Source organism: Columba livia, chromosome 1 (assembly GCF_036013475.1).
Source record: "Columba livia isolate bColLiv1 breed racing homer chromosome 1, bColLiv1.pat.W.v2, whole genome shotgun sequence".
NCBI classification, from domain to species: Eukaryota; Metazoa; Chordata; class Aves; order Columbiformes; family Columbidae; genus Columba; species Columba livia.
Genome location: NC_088602.1, coordinates 69,746,152 through 69,769,129, shown reverse-complemented (window position 1 = coordinate 69,769,129; position 22,978 = coordinate 69,746,152). Strand labels below are relative to the sequence as shown.

Genomic DNA, 22,978 nt, shown 5'->3' with positions numbered 1-22,978 from the left:
CACGTGCAGCTGCCTTGTGGAGGCACACTGCAGCATTGACATTCCGGCAGCAGGCGGAGAGCCAGCCTGAAAAGAAACAGCATCACACTAATTTCTTTTCCTTTTTTCTCTTTTCTTCTGTTCTTTTTCTTTTTTTTTTTTTTTTTAATTAACATTTGTCAAACTTGGAGAGAAGCCCAGGCTGCAAAATTTTGATGTAAAATTCAAAGAGCTCAGAAGCTGGAAATGTTCACAGACAGACTCTTCATTTATGCCTAGTCTTTTTTAGAGGTCATGCAGAGATGGCTTACTTGCTCTTACTCTAACTTACAATTAGCAATACAGTGATTTTTTTTTGTATGTCATAGTTCACAGCAGAGCCTTACTCCAAAAAAAGTGGCAATGCTTAACAGTAAGTGGACATTTGTTTTTCTTTTCAAGAAAAAAATTTCCCTGAAGTTCCTGTTTCAGGTGGGACAAGAGGGGAACGCCTTTAATGTCACCAGCAGAAAAGAGTGAGAATATTTTGACCTGATCTGGGAGTTGTTTGTAACAGTGGGTGGTTTCTCAAATTCGTGTGAAGTTCTGGTTCACCTTCCTGCACAATACTCACCAATGCAAGTTCAAACGATTACCTTGTATCATTACCAAGATACTGAAATATTGGCATATGATTGAAAGCTACTACCGAACTCTTGCAATTTCAGTATTAAGTCGCTAACTCCACAGAAGGCTCTCTATACAAGAATTGGATTAAGAGGTGAAAATGCAGCCCTTATTTTGCACTTCTTACTAGCACAGCACCTAATATTCAGCAAATCATGCTGTCTGCTGACATAGAAGAGAATGGGGATTGGAATATAATATTTATTAAAGTAAGACAGTAATGCAGGTAACATCACTCTCAAACATCCTAAATGGCCTGTAAACAGCAGCTCTAATAGAGTATCAAGAACTAAGGCTACTTCCAGTTCCTAGCAGGGCACTTGCATCCATTACATTCTAGCCTAGAGATAAAATAGCTCAGGGAAGTAAGACATTGAGTCATATTACAAGTTTCAGAGGGATTTCAGAGTTGCAGAAGCCTTAAGAGGTAAAATGTTGCTATTGTTCCTTTTCTGGACCTTTGGAGAGTACATGCAGGAGAGTGAGCTGGCTACTGATGAGCTTCCTCAGCCACACATTTCCAAGAGCCAAGTCTCAGCTCTCCCTGGGGCCACAGATGAGACTGAACTCTTGCAAACCCCATGGCTTCTCTGACCAGATGCACCAAATGAAACTCCTTGTTTGTCCCTCTGTGCTACTTCTGGATCTGTCTATAGTGAGCTTCTCTTTGGCTTTTGAATGATATGTAACAGTGACACCGCGACTCTATGCTGATGTATTTCAGCAGACTGAAAATACTAATAGATTTTTAAAGGGGAGAGCTGTATACAAAAGTTAACTCTTATGTATAGTCCTTTTGCCCCAAATATTCTTCAGAAGATGACAGTTTTGAAGCACAGCACAGCTCCACATGCATCCCACTACTTACGGACACTTTCGTTTTGTTGATCGTCAGTTCTGACACTGCATTAGATAATAAGCAATATATGAAATAATACTAATCAAGTGATTTAATTTTAATGTAGCTTCTGCTTCCTGCATCGATCCAGCAGTGGAATAATTACACAGATAACTGCCTTTCTAGAACAGCCTTTCAGGCTGCTTGTGACAGACCCCATTGCTCTCCTCATGCCTGTAAGGAAGGTGGTGTGGCCACTTGCTGGATCAGTAAGACTGTTTTCAAAGCAGGGTCTAGAGGTTTTACTGTCTAAATGGGGAAATGCCATTCTTTGCCAGAGGACAGTTGAGGGCCACACATCACTCTTAAAGCAACAACAGAAGTGTCCTGCTTAGATTAATGCAGTTTCTGACAGTACCATGAAAAATAATGTAGATTAATCACTCATTATTAATACACTATTTTAGAATTACTTTGGCAATAAAAGAGGCTGGCTTTTCTTCTGAAGATTTTTCTACCACATTAGAGGGATTTTGGCCATGCTTGTCACAACAGATTCACTTCTAATGAAATAAGAGGCTCAATTCATGAGGGAAGGTTTTTGATTAATTGTATTTGTTATGTTAACATGAAGGAGGAGTTTTTTAGGGAAAGTATTTACATAAACAGCATTTATACAGCACAACATTTGCAATCCAAAAGCGTCAGTGAGCTGCTTTGCAGGCAATGCAGAAGGGGATTGCTTTATCTTAAGTTGAAGTAAACCCAGTGTTAAAGTAAATATGCAGTAGCAACACCACCTAACAAAGGAAACATGAATAATAACATTTCTAATTTAAGCCGAATGTGGGAGGATAGAGGTAGGCAGGAAGAGAAGTTGGAAACTGATTTCCAGTGTGATTCATAGAGATTTTCAGTAGCTGCTTGCACAGGTAAATTACAATAGTTGACATTTACATATAGCTTTTCACTTATTAAAATCTGATGGGCTTAGGACTTTTTCTTTTTGGCAAATGAAATACTGAAGCACAACAAAGTTAAGAAACTGGCTCACAGTACTGACTGTGTCAAGTGTCTTGACTTTCAGACACAGAACTGATCCACTGATTCTGCAAAATACTGCTCATCCTTAAATGAGAGAAATTAATGTAAGATGAATGGAATTGCCCACAGAAGTTAGGGGGGGAATTTAATATTACTGAAATTGTACCAACATTGTCCATGCCTTATGAACAATGGTAAACAAAAGGATGCACAAGTGCTTTAATAAGGTTATTACTTTGTTTCACACTCCTTCATTACCAATAAGGTCTAGACTCTAGAGTCACTCCCTACCTACACATTTACAAAGATGAAGGGAGCTCCCTGTTGCCATTACACTTCCAACGCCTTCCTCCTACATTTTTCTTCTCATTCCATATTACACAACTGGATTGGGCAACATTTTTCCTTGACAGAGATCCAAATTAGGCATTCTTACACAAGAACAGAATACATTAATAATCCAAATGATGTCCATGTAGCCCTACTACATGCTATAAATGAAAGCAGCATTTGACCCAATGCTAATATTGAAGTGACTCTGAAACGGTGATGACGTGTGGAGAAAAATTAGGAAGTCAACAGCAATTTCCAAGCAGTACTTTCCACATTCTTTGGTCTTATATAGATTTTGTTATCATTGCTTCTGCTAGAGGAAATGTAAAAATAAAAGTAATTACAAATATCATGCATACTGGTCTGTCTAGAAGACCATAAAAAAAAAAAGTGAGCAATAGGGTGGTTGTCCATTCACAGATTTGTATAGGGTTGTTCTGGGAGTGTGCCAGTATTATTGAAACATTAGTTTGTTGCTTAATTAATAACAATTCAATTCAAAGCAACAAGTTACTTTAACTTGCAGTATGATGTCCATTTTGACTCAGCCTTTTAGGAAGGGTAATGCTGTATTATTTCAATATCATCAATCAAATACTTTTTACTAAATGTATGTAAATGGCAATAATAGACATTTTAAATTCCTTTCAAGTCCTTTGCATGTGATTTTCTTCCAGCACTATAGAATATCAAGATTACAGGCTGTCAGTATCATTCTTTAGACTTTAACACTACATAACATTCTCCAATGAAGTAGAGACATGTTCATTAACAAGAATTTATTAGTATATTTTGAAAGGATCTGCAGTAAATATTTACAGCACAAAACTAAACATGGCTCCATGTTGAGTCCAAAGTGTGCACGTTACTTCCTAAGAGTGCACAACAAGCATCTTGTTAAAAACAAACAAGAAAAAAGAACATCCCCCTCTCCCAACAGAAAGGAAACCTCTAAACTAATAAAGAAGCAAATGGTAGAAAACTGTGTTTTGTGCAAACCAAGTCAGCTCCAAACAATTTTAATAGGCACCTACTGTGATCACTGTTGTATGCATATCTCTAGTCATATTGGATTTTTTCTTTCAGCTTTGACTGGAGTAATGTGTTTTCCATTACACCAATTTGTATGTCCATCTGAATGGTTTCTTGCTTCAGTTTTGTTAAGGCCTGTTTAATCTTCACTAGAGGAGCTGTTGAAAAAAGAGACATAGCAGTGCAACTCTGTCAGCTACTTAACACAAAAGCATTATTTTCTATAATTCTCTGCTTGAAATTGAAGAGTTGAATGAACAAAAGGGTGTTGTACTCTAAAGACATGATTGTACTGCTACATCATTTTTAATATGCAAGACACTTAAAGATAGAAATAGGCGATGAAAATTTTGCTGTCTTCTTGACATCTAAGGTCTGCATAAAGATGTGCATCAACATTAAGACAGTTTTGTCAATGATGTATTTAGCTCAGCTGAAAGCCTCATCCTGATATCTGACTTGGTGTTTGGCAGAGAACTGAAGACACCTTCAGCAGGAGGTCATTTTACATGTGAAAAGCTATTAAAATGTTTTGTGCTCCATAGTTTGTTTCTAATCCCCCACTTGCCACTAATATCACCCTGGGAATGCTGCTGCTCCTGCATTGTATTGCTCCTTAGAATTCTGGGCTCTAGATTTTATCCCGACCCTGGGCCATGCCATAATACAGAAAAGGTGCTGTGAGGCAGGTGAGTGGCTCCTTCACAGTGAAGCAAGCGTGCACAAGATTTCCTTAAACAATGGCACGTACAACTGCTTAAGTAAATTAGCTGAAATGGTTACAGTCAAATATGGATACAGCTTGCAAATGTAGCCCTACTTGAACATGCATCCATTTATTTCTGCATTCATACTCTATATACATCTGCAACTGAATACCTTTACCAGCAAATATCTCAAACAACCAAATCCCAAGTCTGAGACAAATTAGTTCAAATAGGTATGTAGTTTTAAATATTAAAAAACTCCAAACATCAAAACACAAAATACATTTTCTCACTGACTCCAGCCAGCCTTAGTCAGGGAATCTAACAGCTACTGCCACTATTTCAGAGTAAAAGGACTTGAACCTGTAATGTGTGAAGTTATTCCAGTGTGTCTGTAACTATTCAAAGCAGAGACAAAACCTTTTTTTTAATTTCATTTTTACAAATAATTTACCAAAAGAGTAAATCCTGGAATCGCTACTTCCTGCAGACCTAAATAACCTTTCAAAGAGTTTTAGACTCCTAATTTTCTTAGACACCTTTATAAATTTTAATACTGATATTCTGGACTAGTCACTCCTCCTAGTTTTTCTTTAATAAAGGACAAACTATGAATCTGTCACTAAGAAAATGGGTGTTCGGTTTAGGGAAAACCATACTTACCACCATCAGTCATACTGCTTCCTTTCTCTTCCGTTTCCTGCTTTACTCTCTCTAATACTTCTGTAATCTTAAAATAGATATTTTTTTTCTCAATTAAACCAGATGAATGTCAAGGTAAAAAAAGAAAACAAAAAAACTCTCTGAATGACTGCATTAGTTAAAAAAATGAATGAACTAATCTGTCTTAGTTGATGTATACACAGGAACATTTCTTTCAAACATTATGAAAATTTTAATTTAACTTTACCTAAATTAATGTTGTAAAAATTACAGCAAAAAGAGTAACATGTTGGCCAAACAGCATGGTGTTACTGAGAATCTGCACATCTCAAACCAATAAAAACAACGCTGTAAGTATTGCAGTGTGATGCTGGATGGAAGACAGGAACCAATATCCCAGCAGACCAAGATTTACCCAGTGCCCGTGCCCATCGCCCTTCTGGAGGTGTCAGGACTTCAGCAGGTGACAGTGGAGAAAGAGAAAAGGCACTGCACCAGAAGAAGGTGCAGTAGTCAAGCCTGCTGGTACTGGTATGTATAATGCATGTATCAAGAGTAAAAGTGCATTTCAGCATTATCTGTCAACCACTTTACATTTGTAGACAATGAAAAAGACGCAAATATGAAGTCTAGGTAATAATTCATTAAGGCTTCAATAAGCCTTTTCAGTAACCAAAAAGAAATACGGCTGTATTGTTATTGCATACCTACAGCAGTACTGGTATCACCAAGTGGGCTGAGATGTGATTGCATGCTTGAAAGCAGATTAGTAGTAATATCCAATGTGTCTTTTATCTCAGATATGCACCACTGCATCTACATAGTTTGAAGGCTGCCAACTAGTAACATATTCATCATTACTAATCAGTCATTAACTTCCAATGCACAAACACGTTATAAATCGGAAGCTATCGTACTCTCTTTTTCAAACTTACTTGACAATGAAATAGAAAGAAGCTCTGATTCTACAGAATCCATACACTCAGAAATCTTTGCTAGAAAACTCTCACTAACTGCTCTGCTGCAGATGGACTAGATGATCATTGTACGTCCCTTCCAACAGAACTAATCTATTCGAAAACATCTCAAACTTGTTTTACATTTTCCAGCACATTCTTACAGTGTGATCTGTTTTATGTAACTATTCCAGACACTCTATCATCTAATAAAGTGGGGTTTTCAAACGCAAACAACAGAGCCATTGAAAAAAATAATTTCTGAAGTGGACAAAGGGTGGAAATATTTGGAAATCAGGCAGTAATTCTAAATGAAATGCCACAAAACACTCAACATGTTGAAGCAGTCAGGAGTCTGGGGCTTTTCCTTTAAATTTATCAGAGCACTGATTTAAAGAAAAAAACAAAACAAAACTGTTGTAGGTATTAAGACAGTTTGACCGGTATGGAAAAGCTACTATTTAGTCAAATATTGCTTTTAAGTGCTTTGCAGATGAAAATTTCAAATTGTTAATTTTAACTCAAAATAAGAGTTAAGCTTTTCTTCTTCCAAGGGATTTGTGGTCATGACTTGATTAATCCTCAAGACACAGGTTATAAAGTACAGAACATTTACTCTCTTTTACAAACTGGAGAAATTAAAAGCTCACAATAGTTTGCCCAAATTCACAAGTTAAAAATCAATGGCAGCCTGGGTTTAAAATTTAGGGGCTGGACTAGGTGACCTCCACTGAACAAACATGAGAACAAACCAGGAAGAACTGGGTTCATAAAACTGCAAACACGAAGTGCCAACTCTCTGAAGACTGTTTCAAAATAAACAAAAGAAATTATGTGAAGATGTGTTTTACCTCAGAAAGCACTCTAATCCTTTGAGTTACTCCTCCACTTCCCTCCTGGTACTTCTCTTTAGCCTGGAAAGAAACATGTTTTGCTCTAATGGCAAAGCTGAAGAGCGCATTGCAGATAGCTCAGAGAGAACACCAAAACTTGCTCTCACACAACCCAATTCCAGAAACTCTCCCACAAAGTCCCCATGAGATTTACAGCACTACACATATGAGGACAGGATTGAAACATTAGCAACTAGAATAACTATAATTCGAAAATTTAAAGCATCTTTAAAAATAGTAATAGCCCTAATACATATACAATAAGAAGTATGTTTTCACAGTATCACAGTATGTTTGGGATTGGAAGGGACCTCAAAAGATCATCTAGTCCAATCCCCCTGCTGGAGCAGGAACGCCTAGGTGAGGTCACACAGGAACATGTCCAGGCGGGTTTTGAATGTCTCCAGAGAAGGAGACTCCACAACCTCCCTGGGCAGCCTGCTCCAGTGCTCTGGCACCCTCACTGAGAAGAAGTTTCTTCTCAAATTTAAGGGGAACCTCTTGTGTTCCAGCTTGATCCCATTACCCCTTGTCCTATCATTGTTTGCCACCAAGAAGAGCCTCGCTCCATCCTCATGGCACTCACCCTTTATATATTTATAAACATTAATAAGGTCACCCCTCAGTCTCCTCTTCTCCAAACTAAAGAGACCCAGCTCCCTCAGCCTTTCTTCATAAGGGAGATGCTCCACTCCCTTAATCATCTTCGTTGCCCTACGCTGGACCCTCTCCAGCAGTTCCCTGTCCTTCTGGAACTGAGGGGCCCAGAACTGGACACAATATTCCAGATGTGGTTTTCTAATCATTTACACAAGAAAATAAACAATTTGCCAGAATACAGACAGAATTTAATCCTGAAACTCAGAATACTTCTTCGTTAACAGTAAATTACTATCTTGAAGTTTCTTAAACAGTAACGTAAACAGTGAACACAGAGGTCAAATCCTGTTTGCCTCGTTTTAACATCACGCCCACACATGGGAGGGCTAGCCAAATGGCAGCTTGTACAGTCCTCCCAACTAGGGGATCAAAAAGCTTCTCAAACAGCACTCTATTGGCATAGAAACTAAATGAAGCAAAGAATTAACCAGACTGCTTTGTGCACGTTAGCACTAGTAATCAATATAAGAGAAGAGCGCTGGACTGAAACTGCAATTTTTTCACTCATCACAGATGTGTGAACTTTACAGGGAAAGCTAAACTAGTAATTTACTAGCTGCTCAAGACTGGCAATGTATTTACATAAACTTCGGGCAAAAAACATTTGCTTTCCCCTGTAGAATAGCTGAATAAAAATTGCTAGTTTAACTTAAAAACTGTATAACTTGAGAGCAAATCAACATCCCCCCCTCTTTTTATCCAACAGCAGAATTCACAGGAATCACAGAATGTTAGGGATTGGAAGGGACCTGAAAAGATGATCTAGTCCAATCCCCCTGCCAGCACAGGAACACCCAGATGAGGCTACACAGGAACATGTCCAGGCGGGGTTTGAATGTCTCCAGAGAAGGAGACTCCACAACTGCCCTGGGCAGCCTGTTCCAGTGCTCTGGCACCCTCACTGAGAGGAAGTTTCTCCTCTGAGTCTTCTTTGCCTTCACCCTCACTTAATAGCAAGTTAATACCAGAGAGGGCAACAACAAATGATCAGTGCATTACCTCACTCAGCAAGGCTTGTGCTGAACAGTACTCTTGAACCAAGTGCTCCAACTGATTGTTGATGTACTTTTCCCTGCTATTGATCTTTTCCAGTGTTCTGCTGATTTCATTATGGAGTTTGTCAAGGTAACCCTAGAAAATAATATTCCGAGGGTAGACAGTATATGGATAGTACGCAAAGAGTATTAAAATGGTGCTGTAATTAAGAAAAGATATGGAAACCTACAGTGAGAGAGAAAAATAGTACAGAAACACCGTGTTTAGCCAACAAAAAATTATTCTTAATGTGTTTTGATTTGCCCATCTCCAAAATACATATTTCAAGTTTTACTGTTTCCAACACTCTCCTCCCTCGATTAATTACAAATATCAATGTCGGTAAGTTCCTCTAACAACAGTATTGACAGTATTTTGGGCTTTTTCATCAGCACTTATTTTCAGACAGTATTACTGTATTTTTTTATTTTACCTTCTGTAGTCAGGATGTACTTATGGTAATGCATATCTTAAAGAACTCTTAATATCCCTGTTAATCCTCACATATACAACTCTGTTTCACAAGATATTTTGCCGGTTCCACTGTCCCTAATAATCATTATTATATGCTTCCCTTTTTAGTTTTACAGCAATAGCACAAATAAAATTAAGAAAAATAGTCCTTAACATATATCAGATAAAAGAGAAAATAAAAATGCTGACAGATCAGTGAAGTATTCTGCACATGCAAAACGTACCCTAGTTTCTTTCAGAGAAGATTCAATTCCATCCTTATGCTGATGCATTTGATCTAGATGAATCCTCCAGTCCTAAAAAAGATTCCACAAAGTAAAACATAGGTAAGTAAAACTTTTGTATTTCCCCAGTTACTAAACAAAGGCTGGTATGCAAGGCAGGGTCAGTTCTCTTTTATACTATTACCATGCATCATTCTGCCACTGCCATGTTCATATTCAGAGGCACTTGCTTAATGTGACACAATTTATAAATCTCCTAAATGTCACATGTGACACTCAGATGCATAAACAAACACTGACATCCTCACTGATACCATAGTAGCTATGCTTTTCAGAGTCTGTCTGATCTTATCATAGAATCATTTTGGTATGATCATTGAGTCCAACCATTAACCTGGCACTGCCAACTCCACCTCTAAACCATGTCCCCAGGAACCCAATCCACACGTTTTTTAACACCTCCAGGGATGGTGACTCTACCACTTCTCTGGGCAGCCTGTTCCAATGCCTGACAACCCTTTACACCAAGATTTTTTCCCTAATATCCACTCTAAACCTCCCCTGGTGCAACTTGAGGCCATTTCCTCATTTCCTGTTGCTTGCTACTTGGGAGAAGAGACCAACACCCTCCTCATTAGAAACCACTCTGGGCACAATTATTGAAACTATTGATTATAGCTGCACTAGCTCAGTTTATTCATAGACAAAATGAGTGCTTCAAATGCCCAACACCTACCAGTTCCAGTTCCCAAGCTTTATCACAAAATTTTTTTTATCAGTGCCAATTTTTGACATCCCCTAGACCCAAAGCACAGCTGCAGACAGACTGTGAGTTCAAAATGAAGCAGAATAGCAGCACTGCAGAATTATTATTTCCGTATTTTGTTCCTGAGCATGCTAAAAAATGTTTTTGAGATTTTTAAGCTTTTAGCACTGTACCGGTCTACATTTTTTGTTTGTTTGTTTTTGTTTGTTTTGTTTTGTTTTTTTTTGTTTTTGTTTTTTTTAAGTGATGTTAATAAATCTTTATCATTTGAAATCAAGCCTTAGGAGACTTTTTTGTAAAATACGTACTGTGACAGTGTTTGTAATCAAGGACCTTGTCAAAATTGGATGATAAGGAAAATGAGGAGGGAAAAAGTAAAAACCTACAGAGACGCGGACCTGTCTGATAAACACTAAGGGAGACAACGACAAGAAACAAAGCTCATCAGTCACACTAACTCATGGGCTATCAAGAATCTGCAAGTATCACTTCAAAGATGGTGAACCTGGTCCTTGCAACAGATAAGAATGCAAACCTGGGGGTTCTGGATATTCAGGACGAGGTTTGGTACAACTGTACAAACAGATAAAGCAATGTGCAGGGGAAGGAGACTGGTGAAAAATAAAGTGGGAAACAGTGAGGGGCATAAGAGGAGCTGGTCATGTGTAAACTGTTGCCAGGCAGTCCACTTGTCCACCTGAGTCCTGTGCCTGATCACTGCAGTCTGTCCTATCTTCTTATTAAAAGATTTTAAATTAGCTTTCTGTGCAATCTCATGCTCTGTGCCCATACACATATGAGTGCTGCAAGGACTAAGTGTCAGCTGCTGGTGACAGGGGATATGAGGCCAGCAACTGGGATCAGACCAGGACTGCAGGTGTCCTAGGCCTGTGGTGTCTGCAGCTGGAGAGGGTAGGGGTCTTAGTGCCAACCACAAGAGCAGGTGAGGGTCTCAGCCACCAAGGCAGGACTGGCATATATCCCAAAATCCAGCTACTGGGAAGCACCAGTGTTGAGTAAAGCAAGTGATGGGCTCATTGCCAGCAGCTGGAGCAAGACTGTGGGTCACAAGCCTGTGCTGCTGGTGCCAGCTGCTGGGGTGGGAACATGCAAATGTTTGCATCTTCTCCAAACCTGCTGTGCACGCATAAAATTAAATAGCAGAATGAAAACCAAACCAGTCATCAAGGAGTAGACCTTGAATCCAGACCTGGGTATGACGCAGACAGAAGATACATGCTGGTGTTCAGGGGGACCCACAAATGTAGAGTGCCCTTAAGACGAGCACGAGTGTGTGCATCTGTTTGCTGGCAAATGTCAAGCTGGACTAGCTGGCAAGGAGAAGAGCAGTGAAACAGTTAAGAGGGTTTGGGATCCAGGCAGGAGGATCAGACAGACAGACAGACCATGCCCATAGTTGAGGGATCCATGAATGTGTTGTGTTTGTGAACCTAGAGAGAAGGCAGTGTGTGCTTTCACTACTAAACTTCAATCTGAATTAGCTGAAGAGGAGGAAGGGGCCCTATACTTATAATTTATGGGAGTCTTACAAGTGCTGTTGAAGACAGGGCCTTGCTTATGGCAGTTTGTGTAGCTGGCCATGTCAGGGTCCTCTGTGTCATACGTGCTTCTGAAGCTGCAAACAAGAAAGAAGAAGCAGCTGCATCCAGCAGTGTGGGATAGTGACCCACAAGTACCCAGGCACACAGGGCTTGGCTGCAGCACCTGAGCAAGAATTCCCAATCCAGGCGCTCCTGGAGGATAAAGCCACTTATAACATCTCATAGCAGGTACAAAACAAATCCTAGCTTAAAACAGCTGCATGCTCAAACATGTGCCATCCTTCACTTGCAGGCAATTCCACAGATTTGAAGTGAGGCCACCCCACTGCACAGCACATGCACACAGCTATTAAAGAACTGGTGCTCCTGTCTCACCCCCTCAGCAGAGCACAGCCCAGCATCTCCAACAGCTGCTCAGCCCACAAGGTTCACTGGCTGTCTACAGTTGAGCTGCTGCCCCCTATTCCAGAATGAAATAAAGGCTAGTAAATAAAAAGTGCTTATGTTGTATGTTGAGTTTTAAGTTTGAAGCAGAATCAAGAACCTTTGTTGGTCTGGTGACAGTTGCTCACAATTTATCAAACTCTGGAGTTTAAATAAAACTAACACCCCACACACCCCTGCCCAGGACTTCAGAAAAAGTTCTACTTTCTAATGCCTTTGATTAAACCATTAGCCCTCTCCTGTTAGCCCTCACCATGTAGGAAACAAAATATGATGCCAAACACTTCTCTCCAGCTATTTCTGAAAGGCATATAGCACAGAAGCTAGAAAAAGAAGAATCCTCTTCCATGTTCATTTTGACATATTCCTTAAAGTCAATAGATGGTGCATTAAACTGAAAACTAGCAAACCTTAGTTCTTACAGTGGCTGTAATGTTTCATGTATGTCTTTATTAAGCTTTAATTTCTTAGTGTGAGAATCAAGCACGATGTTCCCTGTAACAGATGGGGTTGCCAAGGATCAGAGAAAGGTGGCTCACCCCAGGCAATTCCTTCACCTAGAAAAATGCAGTATAGTATAAGGTAGGTAAGCAATTTAACAGATATTTGAGAGCTTAGCTTATTTTTGGCAAGATAATTATCTCTCATTGAATTCTATATCACTGCTACAGATTGTTCCAACACCTCAACCACCTGCATAAAAACAAACTAGCAATTTCAATACTGTATTGATCTGCATGTGCTATACAAGATCCTAGAAAGAATGTTTATGGCAACACCAGGGATAGGTCCTAGGTTTGGACTTTGACTTGCCAAGATAGATGTCTACTTCTAAGTTGCTCGTTCTAGACTCCTTGGAGTAGATTATGGAGAGAAATACTCATTTCTACAAAATGATTAATTTCATCTTGAGGTAGTTATCTGGATAGGTAAGTAAAATCAGTCTAAAAAGTACTCGCATCTTTTTGCTAAATGTAAACAGAGCGTGTGATGACTAGATCAGAGGTACAGACCTACTTTATTGCCATTTAAAGCCATTTATTGCCATTTCAGCAAGATTAATTCCATGCAGTCAACCTTTCATGTGGTTGACAAACAGCTGAAGGATAAGAAGTTCCTCAGTTCTCTTCCAGGAAGGTGTTTTAATAGCTGCTAAACTGGGGGTATAATTTTTCAGAAGTACAAATACATTGGAGATGTTTAATGATTTAAGAAGTTTTCACTGAATAAATATATGGAAATAAGTGTATGGAAATAAGGTGCCCTGTAAGTAGCAGAGAAATATTCTTATATAATATTGGGGAAAAAAAAACTACTGAAAATTGTTGCTTTTGTCAAAGTGACAGATTCAGACAAGATAGCATTGGAGATCCCATTATTCACAATTCTTGGCATGATAAAAGGTGTAGATGGAAAGTGAACAACACCAACTAAAACCACACTTTAATTACCATGTGTACACATGCAAATCCATTCCCACATACCTTATTGTCAGTCCTGACTGTAACTTTCAGCTGTGGAAGCACACGTTCCACTTCCAGATTCCACTCTGCTGCATCTGTCGTGGACTGTAAAATCTCTTCATGCTTTGCAGAATCATTCATGTCCTGTGTAAAAATCAGAAAGTTTATATACAAAATATCATCATCTAACAGTGAGAACTGTTAGAAATCATGTTATAATGGCTTACAGTGTTCATAGTCAGAAAAAAAATTACATCCAAAATGATCTAGACTATAGATATAAAAGATTTCTTTACTGGCTTTCTTTGAATTCATAAAGACTAAGAATTACAATAAATATATCTTCTCAGGATATTTGGAATTGAAAAGAATAAAATGCATATAACACAAAATTATAATACATTCCAAAAATAGCAAAGAGGGAAAAATTAAAATAAATTCAAGAAATTAAACCCATGTTTCCCTAAAAGTTTCTGCAAAAATTTCTTGCAAATGTTTCTAGCAACCTTGCAGTGATGATGGTGTAGAAACTGGATGCACATTTTTCTTTTAAAATAAGCCGTTTCATTTCATTTGCGATGTTTTTTTCAAGTTTAGACTTTATAAGGACTTTCACACAACAGAAATAAATTGCTGCTACAGACGTGAAAATCTCTTAAGAGAGGACTGATGGGTAACAACTTACCGATCTGTATGTTTGTGCCTTTAGAACATTCAGGTCAATAAAATTTTCTTCATTGTCCGACTCTTCTTCCTGAAGCAAAGTTGCAAGGTAAGGCTTCAGTAAGTATTGCACAATTTTTCTCCATTATTTTGCAGGAGCACAGGACAAGGAGTATTAAATTCCAAATTTCTGACACCGATAGTTTATGATAATGGAGCTTGTATTTACTTAAAATCTTATGAGGAAACACAATATCTGGGACAAGCTGAAAGATTAAAGCTACCCAGCATTTCCTGCAGGGTGCTACAGTATTTAAAAACTAAACCAACCAACCAACAAAAAACTGGAAACCTAACCCCTCTCACATCAAATTGGCCATTATCAATAGTTGTATGGTAACTGTTATTTCTCATGTGTTTCCTAAAGCTTTGCATTAAAAATAAAACCAAAACAAACCATCACAAAAAACAAACCACAGCCAGACCTGAACCATTTTCAAGATGTTGTCTGCACTACAGATGTGGAGCTGCAGAATGATGCCACATCTTAAAAGCATGCAGAATGATACAATTCAACTGGAGGCAATTGATTTGTTTTCTTGCCCATGACACTATGCACTAAGCTGATGGTTTTATAGAATTATCTGTTATAGTCTCAAAATTACATTCCTCAGCGATCACCATCAGCTCAGAGCCCATCACTGCATAAGTCAATGATGCTTTTGCCATGTGCAATCTTCCATTTATCTATACTGAATTTTACCAGCCATTTTATTACCCATACTTCACCCATATACACCTTGTCCTTCTGTTCCTCTTCTGTTAGTTCATCATCTTTTCCACCAAAGTCAAATTTCATCAGTCACCTCCTTTCTAGACAAATTATGAATGCTGCAATAACACAGGTCTTAGTGTAGAACCCTTCAAGACTCAGTGAAAACCTGGGAGCTTATTCCTGTATTTTGCCCATTTTTTAACCTAACAGGGACCACTTTATTATATTATCTTCTGGCATGTTTGGCCCCAAATCCCCTGAATACTTACAAGAAATTAATGGTGACTAGATTGGGATTATCTTTTGATAAATGGACAATATATATGTGTTCAGCACTTAGAACAACATATCACAACACTACCATGACAACAAGACTAGCTACCAGAGCTGAGGAACCAAACTGTGCAGATTTCCTTGCACAAACAGCCTCACTGCCTACTGTTCACCTAATTCCTCAAGATTTACAGAAATAGGCTTGTCTCTGTCAGCTTCATCAATCCTACTCAGAAGAATCAAAACCAGAAGAACAATCAGTGAACCTCATCATTAGCATTTAACTACTGGAAATACTGCTAAATTAAATTATAGATACAGCTAATACAACCAGGACATATCAATATACTGGCAGTAACAATGGACTGAGGAAAAAAACAAAACAAAACACCACCAATTGCATCAGCACATAATTAATCCCTGTAAAACAATTAGGGACTCTAAAAAAGGGGTTTTCCACTTGGTACAAACCTAGCTAAATGGGTTTATTAACACACAAACTCAGAGGAACTAAAAAACCCCCATGTTAGTTGTGAAAATCATGGCCTCTGACACCACCTGACAGCAAATCCAGAGGTTCTTTGAAGGGTTTCAACTGTGCTTTAGTTAAATGTTTCCTCCCCACTTCCCAATTTAACATCTTAGACCTTAACAAGACACAGAAAAGGGCAGACAGCTGATTGTTTTCATATTTGAAGCTTCTAGCCAGCACCCTACATTTCTGAGGCTAGTCAAACATGCAATACAGAATGGTTTTTATTGTTCTCAGAATTATTCAAGACTTTTTCTGTGGAGATTTCAAAGCTGGTAAAAATGCAACCAGACACCCACGTCACAATCTTTGCATATTGTATGAAACTTAAGAATAAAAAATTGGAATTTTTCTTGGCTAATAAAAATGATAAAACTAACGCAACACTCAAGAAAATTGTGAGAAGAGAAAGAAGAGAAGGAAACTCTTCCACTGCTACATTATTGTAGATTATGGTGGTATACAAGTTGGCACTATGATTAGAACCATATGATAACATTACTGGCACTCTATTTCTAACTTTTATGATATTTCATTTTTCCCAAGCACTTGAAAAATGTGAACACAAAAATGGCAGAGTTGTGGCATTTTCTCTCGAGTATTGCTGGACCTTAACACTCCAGAAAACTGTTTTTTCCTCAAGTAATTTACTGACCTAGCAAGTGAACACTTCCAGGCTCACAGCTCTCGATATTTTGGTTTTAATCTACATGCATTTTGCAGAGAATCACCAGCTTTTGAAAAAAAATCAGTTGTGAAACTAACTTCTTTTTGTTATTTTCACTTTGTCTTCAGCTAACTTCCCTCTTCAGATGAATCTTGTTTAAGTCAGCAGTAAAAAGAGGCTTCGAGGAGACCTGTGAAAATGACAACGTCTTGTGATAGCATTATGCTACCAGAGAACAGTGAGACTCCAACTCTCATAAAAATAATCTTCTGAGAAAGTCAATCAGCAAGAAACAACTTCTCTTCAACATCCATCCATCAGTAAGTCCTAAAGGCATACTTGAACTTACAGATGTATTTCATAGGTTGTTTCACAGATACAAAAACTTCACTGTAATTATTATATTTAAAAAGAAGAAGAAATAAAACAGGTTATCCTCAAACATTGCCATCTTGTTGGTAAAAGGTATTTCAAAGCAGAAAGAGTTATTCTGTAGCCATAATGGTTGATTGGATGTTACCATTTCATATGTGGAATATATAGGGATGAGCTGCCATGACCTTTCTCTACAGAAGCAATTCTGCAGCCTTTATTTAGGTCTTTGCTTGTGGTGTAGAACAAATGCTCAGTTTCCAGTTGTTCTTCTCCATCTACTTTGTTCCCAAATCTTAAGATCAACTAAGTACCCAAGTTACTGTTTCCGATTTGCAGTGAAATCTGAGTTACAATAGTGAGCACTCTGTTAATTCAGCACTGGGCAAATTTTAACCAAATATTAGCCAGTTCTCTAAATGGAGATTGAAATTTCATTGAACATCAACAGCCTGTCTCAGCAGAAAACAAGCAATTCTGAATCTATGCAAGTTTAACATATAGTTAGATTCCAATCCATTTTAAAGTGTCTATAAATGCACATAAGCTCTGTCCCAAAAAGCCAACAACCTTATCTGAAAGGAAAGAAAAATCTCTACAGAGAAGCTGATGATGCAGGAAAGAGATGCAGGGAAAAGGGCAACAGCTAGTACAAACAACATCTTAAACAAAGCCAAATAAAATGAACCATGAGAAAAATTTCCTCAGAGCTGACCAATACTGATATAATCAAAACCATTAGGTAAACCTACCACAGCACTCTCTTCCAGTTTATTAAACATTAATTCTGCATCATCTTCTGTTACTTCTTCTTCTTCTAGCTCTTCTGTTGGATATGCTGGCCTGAAATTTGTTCAAAGAACAGCAGAGCTTTTGAATACACTGAATTGGAAATACCTTCGTAAATTGCTCCTAAGCAAATAAAACATTTCATGAGAAGTACAGATGATGTGGAATATTACTAGATAGTGTCTCACACGCTTAAACAAATAAAATTAAAACTCAGTCTTAAAAGTCTTTGTTTATCTCAGATTGTCTTAAATGTGAGGGTTAGTTGTTACGCCAAGGAGTACAGTACATTCATACTGCAAAGACATATGGGGAGTAAATGTTGAATAGTTTTCTCTTTTGGTTTAACCTCTTAAAATTTAAGTGCAAGTCACCATAGACTCATTTTCAATTTACAGTGGAATTTATGTACAAAATAGAGGTAACAGTATGATAGGCAGAAATTACTTTGCTATATCCATTTCAAAACCCATCAGAGGGAAGGAATGAAATAAAGAGCAGTTTTAAACAATTTTTTTAAACAAATATTCATATACTTGAAATTATCTGTCATCCAATTCCTCCTAAGATTTCCTGTGGATTAAATACTCAGAGTTACTGTAGCCAACTTGTAACATGATCACATACTGTGCACACCTCCAACTGAAGAGGTCAAGCTTGACAGATAGGACCTACAATAATATTGATGTTTCAACTCAGTTGTCAGATTAACAAGGAGTTATGCATAGGAAAATGACCAGAAAAAGGTCATCAGTCAAATATTTGTTAATTAGCTCCATCTATTAATGGCCCAAACTCATCCTTGCTGGTAACAGCAAGTCGAATTTTGCATCTCGTGAAACATCGAGTAAAACATTTTTGGTAATTATTATGTTTTGTCTTTACATGTGCAACTTACATTTGTTTGCTGGAAAACCATGCATAAGGGAGGATACATAACAGTGTACTATACCTTTTCCAGCTAAAGCCAGAGTATTTCAAGGCTTCTTCAGCTAAACAATCAAGAACATAGCATGCTTGCTCTCCGTAACCTGCCTTTAATTTTGAGGGAGGGAAATCCACAGACCTTCCCTAAAATAAAAAGAGATACACTGTTTACTAATGGATACGCATCAATCGAGTTTCCTCTCAGGGAACTAACAAGATTTACTACACTAAAACCAAAGTGTCCATTCTGTATGAAGATTTTACCAATGTTAATTCATATTCTTCCCCTATCCAGTTCCAGTCAGGCAACAGAAGGGAAAAGGGAACAACTCAAGGAACAGATGCTGTCTAGAAATCTTAAAGTATCTGGTAAGAGGATACTCACAGGGAGCAGAAGAGTCAGAAGCCACAAGGGAGCTAGATGGTCAAGCACACAAAGTGACATGCTAGCAAGGCAAGAACAGCTACAGAGGAACTCAGGTACTGAGACTTAACCATAGCTTTTCAATAGCTTTTCAATATTGGCTTGTTTGTTCCAGATTTTATTTGTTGTTGTCCTACAGAATAAATATCTTCATTTTTTTATCAACTATCTCCTTTAGAGAACAGTGTTCTTAACATCATTCACAGCTTTACCACAGTATAATCTTCCATAAGATCATATTTTCCATGAATTGATACACTCTTCTGACCTTCGGGAGATTTTATTTTAATATTTTTTAAAAATCCCAATAATTTTTGGCAGTTTATGCAACCTTTTACTCCTCAACAAAAACAAACGCAATTCTAAACCATCTCCTTCACTATGAATTAACTATACCATTGACTTTTGCAGGAGCAGGATCACAAGCACTGTGTAAACTTTCAATATAAAATCTTTGTAAATGATACTACTATTCATATAAATGAGCAACATATGTGGCACAATAAAAAGTAAGCCTGATTTAATCCATTTTACAGATTGTGGAACAAAACTAATTGGAATCATATATAATATTGTAAGACCATTTTCGTAATGCCAAAAAGTTAACAAGTAGCTACACAAAGTATAAACTTCCAATTAACTAATTAACAAGTAGCTACACAAAGTATAAACTTCCGATTAACTAATTAACATAATACAAACTCATAGATAGGAAAAGTCTGTCCACTCCTTGGGAACATAACCAGACAGCAAAGACAGTGTGTCATTACTGTTATTTCTGAAGATGATGCACATGCTTGAAATACACTTTGGAAAGCAGAATGTTAAACACTTACAAATGATCGCAATTCTGAGAGTATATTGGATATTGTTGCATTGGGGTCATCGTATTCTTGTGGCTGTTCGAAGGGATGTCCCGCTTTAGTGATCAGCCAGGCAGCAAGTGTGCAAAACATAAAGAATTGCTCACCAGGATTAGTGGGTAGTGCAAAGTAGTGCCTGTTTAAAAAAGGGAAAAAATGGTAAATATTTTGAGCTCCTGAAGCTCTTAAAGCATTACAGGCCAGCACAGGCTAGAAAGCAGATTCTTTAACTGATTCTTTCAATGAGTGATCCAGCTGAACTAAATTACAGATGTCTCATTTCACACATAAGCACAGTAGACTGTTTTTTACATGTTGCTCAGTTTCCTGCTTTCATCAAGCTATTAATCAACATTAGACTTCCAAGGAATCAAATGGAAACTGGATATTCCTCCATCCTGACAGCAGGATTATACAGCTTCAGTTAAGCACCACCAAATTAACATTTCCACATAAACCCAAGTTATTCCTCTTATTTACTTGAGCAGTCTCAAACCATTGTGAGCTCAATCCTGCTCCCAGTTAATTGTAGGGATGCAGAATCCAGCCCACCACTTCATCAAATACCACCACTGACTAATTAAGAGTCTATGCAATGGATCCATTCAGATGTCCCTTGCATAACAATGCAAACTTACAGGCTTATAAGAATCAGAAGTCAAACACGTGCAATTGCCAATAACTTGTAGACCAGGAATGAGCTTAGATTTTGCCAAATCTCAGGCATTTTTCACAGGACAAGTGAATTACAGTGCAAGACCAAATTTAAATTTGAAAAACATCCTCTGAATAGATTAGCAGAAGTGGCTGATAACTACTGTCAACATCACACAGCAAACAGCTTACTTCAAAAAGAAAATAAAAATGATCCATTGCTAAAGCTTTTTACCTTTACCCATGACGTTGGAAGCCAGAGTGGATTTGTCTCATCTTTTATCTACTTTACAACACTTTGAAAATTGCTTTCCATTAAAGGGAGTTTAGGCAAACAGCACAAAGAAAGGTATCTGTGTATGGATATATTATTATGCCTCTTCAAAAATAAATAATTTTTGCATCAAGTGACTGCATGAAAACTTTAATGGCACTTCCTTGCGGAGGGGAGAACAAATTTACAAAAGCCTCATTGTCTTCTTTCTGCATATTGTCCTCATCCATGCCATTACACCACAGTAACCTCACCTCCTGTTCCTCTCTTAACATCCTCTTCCTGACAACAGCAATACATCCAGTTCCTTTTCCTTCAAAGTTCCCCAAACCTCTTTGCCTTCCCATATTCCTCAAGAGGGGCAAGAGGCTGGCGTACCTAAATCAGCGCATAAGCTCAGATCAGGCGCTTGTTTTTGAAGCGGTTCTTCCACCCATCCTCACCTGCTGTGCCTTGGGTCACTTTAAAGAGCAAGGTACACAAACTGGATCTATTTTGGATCACACTAAATTGAACAATGTGGTCCTAACACGAATTCAGTCCATAAAAATCAGACCACAGTTAATATAAAATATAAATCATGTGCAGACTGGATACTTGGAATCAAACTCTTACCTCTTACCAAAGCTACTCGCTAAGGGGGACAAAGGTTTTCTTTCTTGTTCCAAATATACTGATGTTCAGACAGCTGGTGAAAAACAGCATACAGCCACTGAGCTCATACCTGAACCTCCCTCCCAACAAGGGGATGATTTGGACTATGTTTTTTCTTCCCCTATCAAACTTGTTTATAGAAAGCTTTACTGTTTGACATGCTGCTGTGCAACCTGGTTGAAACTGATGAATCTGAAAGTTAATTGGATGGGTGGATGCTGAGAGCACATTGGTCCCATTTCCCAGGTTTCCTGTCTTCCACAGTCATTACAAAATAAAATAAATGACAGAATGGCTGGGATTGGAAGTGACCTCTGGAGATCATCTAGTCCAACCCACTTGCTAAGGCAGGTTCACCTAGGGCAGATCGCACAGGAATGTGTCCAGGTGGGTTTTGAATGTCTCCAGAGGAGACTCCACAACCTCTCTGGGCAGCCTGTTCCAGTGCTCTGCACCCTCACTGTGAAGAAGTTTATCCTCATAATCATTACATATAAGACAGATATGTATTAGATAAGAAAAAACAGACTTAAAACAATGGGTCCAAGCCCCCTTATGCACGCACACCCCACAAATAGTTACCCTGAATACAATAAATTAATTTAAGGCAGAAATATTTTTAGCAGATAAACTGGCATGCCAATAATTAAGCTCAAGTTATGTAGTGGGTGCACAGACGGTGAAATGCCTATTTATTTCTCACATCTCAGCCTTTAGAGGGACTTCTCGTTTTGAAAGCTTCAAAACCACATGGGTACTGGTGAAGTTGACTGTTTTTTTACTTGACCCAGGCATCCTGTCACCTGGAAGCCTGCCTGCCTTCCTTCCCTCGTCCCTGACCACAGGGGGTTTCCTCCTGCCAACACTCGGGGTTTGCACCCGTGGGCGCACACCCACGGTACATGGCCTGACGCCTCTGGCTGCAGCCGTGGCGGCTGCGGCCCCTCACGCGTGGAGCCCCGTTCCACACGGCGCGATCCCCCTGCCCCGGCCGGCCCCCCGCACACCGACACGGAACGCCTCCCAGGCGAGGCCGCTGTTGCCCTCCCCGGGGCCTTTCCGCGCCCCCAGGCGCCACCGCCAGCTGCTCAGCGGGGCGGGCGAGGGGCACCTGGAGAGCGGCCGCATGTTGTGTCGCCGCAGCGCCTCCTCCTCGTAGCTCAGCAGCTTCAGCTTGTCCAGCAGCTCCTCCATCAGCACGAACATGTGATAGGCCGCGCCCGGGCCCCGCTCCGCCACCGCCCCCTCCTCGTCCCGCTCCCGCTCCCGCTCCCCCGCCCCGCGCCGGCTCCCGCCGCCGCCCACGGCCTCCTCCGCCATCTTCGGACGCCGCCGCCGCCGCCGCTCGTAACCGAGGCAACCAGTCCTACCA

At 39.0% G+C, this 22,978-nt stretch overlaps 1 protein-coding gene across 4 annotated transcripts in view; it reads right to left on the bottom strand.

The window, feature by feature from the left end:
* The window catches only part of IFT57 (intraflagellar transport 57), a 28,740-nt gene extending 5,799 nt beyond the window's left edge, over positions 1 to 22,941 (bottom strand). For 2 of the 4 annotated variants that reach the window (XM_065049883.1, XM_065049884.1), the window contains exons 1-11: positions 22,718 to 22,941; positions 19,998 to 20,160; positions 18,763 to 18,881; positions 17,774 to 17,864; positions 14,425 to 14,493; positions 13,761 to 13,883; positions 9,505 to 9,576; positions 8,771 to 8,902; positions 7,070 to 7,132; positions 5,263 to 5,329; positions 3,895 to 4,050 (exon numbers count right to left, since the gene is read on the bottom strand). In XM_065049883.1, the coding sequence (XP_064905955.1) occupies positions 3,920 to 4,050; positions 5,263 to 5,329; positions 7,070 to 7,132; positions 8,771 to 8,902; positions 9,505 to 9,576; positions 13,761 to 13,883; positions 14,425 to 14,493; positions 17,774 to 17,864; positions 18,763 to 18,881; positions 19,998 to 20,160; positions 22,718 to 22,926 (1,239 nt within the window). In that variant the 5' untranslated portion in view covers positions 22,927 to 22,941 and the 3' untranslated portion in view covers positions 3,895 to 3,919. Of the gene's footprint in view, positions 1 to 2,076; positions 4,051 to 5,262; positions 5,330 to 7,069; positions 7,133 to 8,770; positions 8,903 to 9,504; positions 9,577 to 13,760; positions 13,884 to 14,424; positions 14,494 to 17,773; positions 17,865 to 18,762; positions 18,882 to 19,997; positions 20,161 to 22,717 lie in introns of those variants that run through there. The other 2 variants (XM_065049882.1, XM_065049881.1) reach the window with 2 other exon arrangements.
* Positions 22,942 to 22,978: the final 37 nt, after the last annotated feature.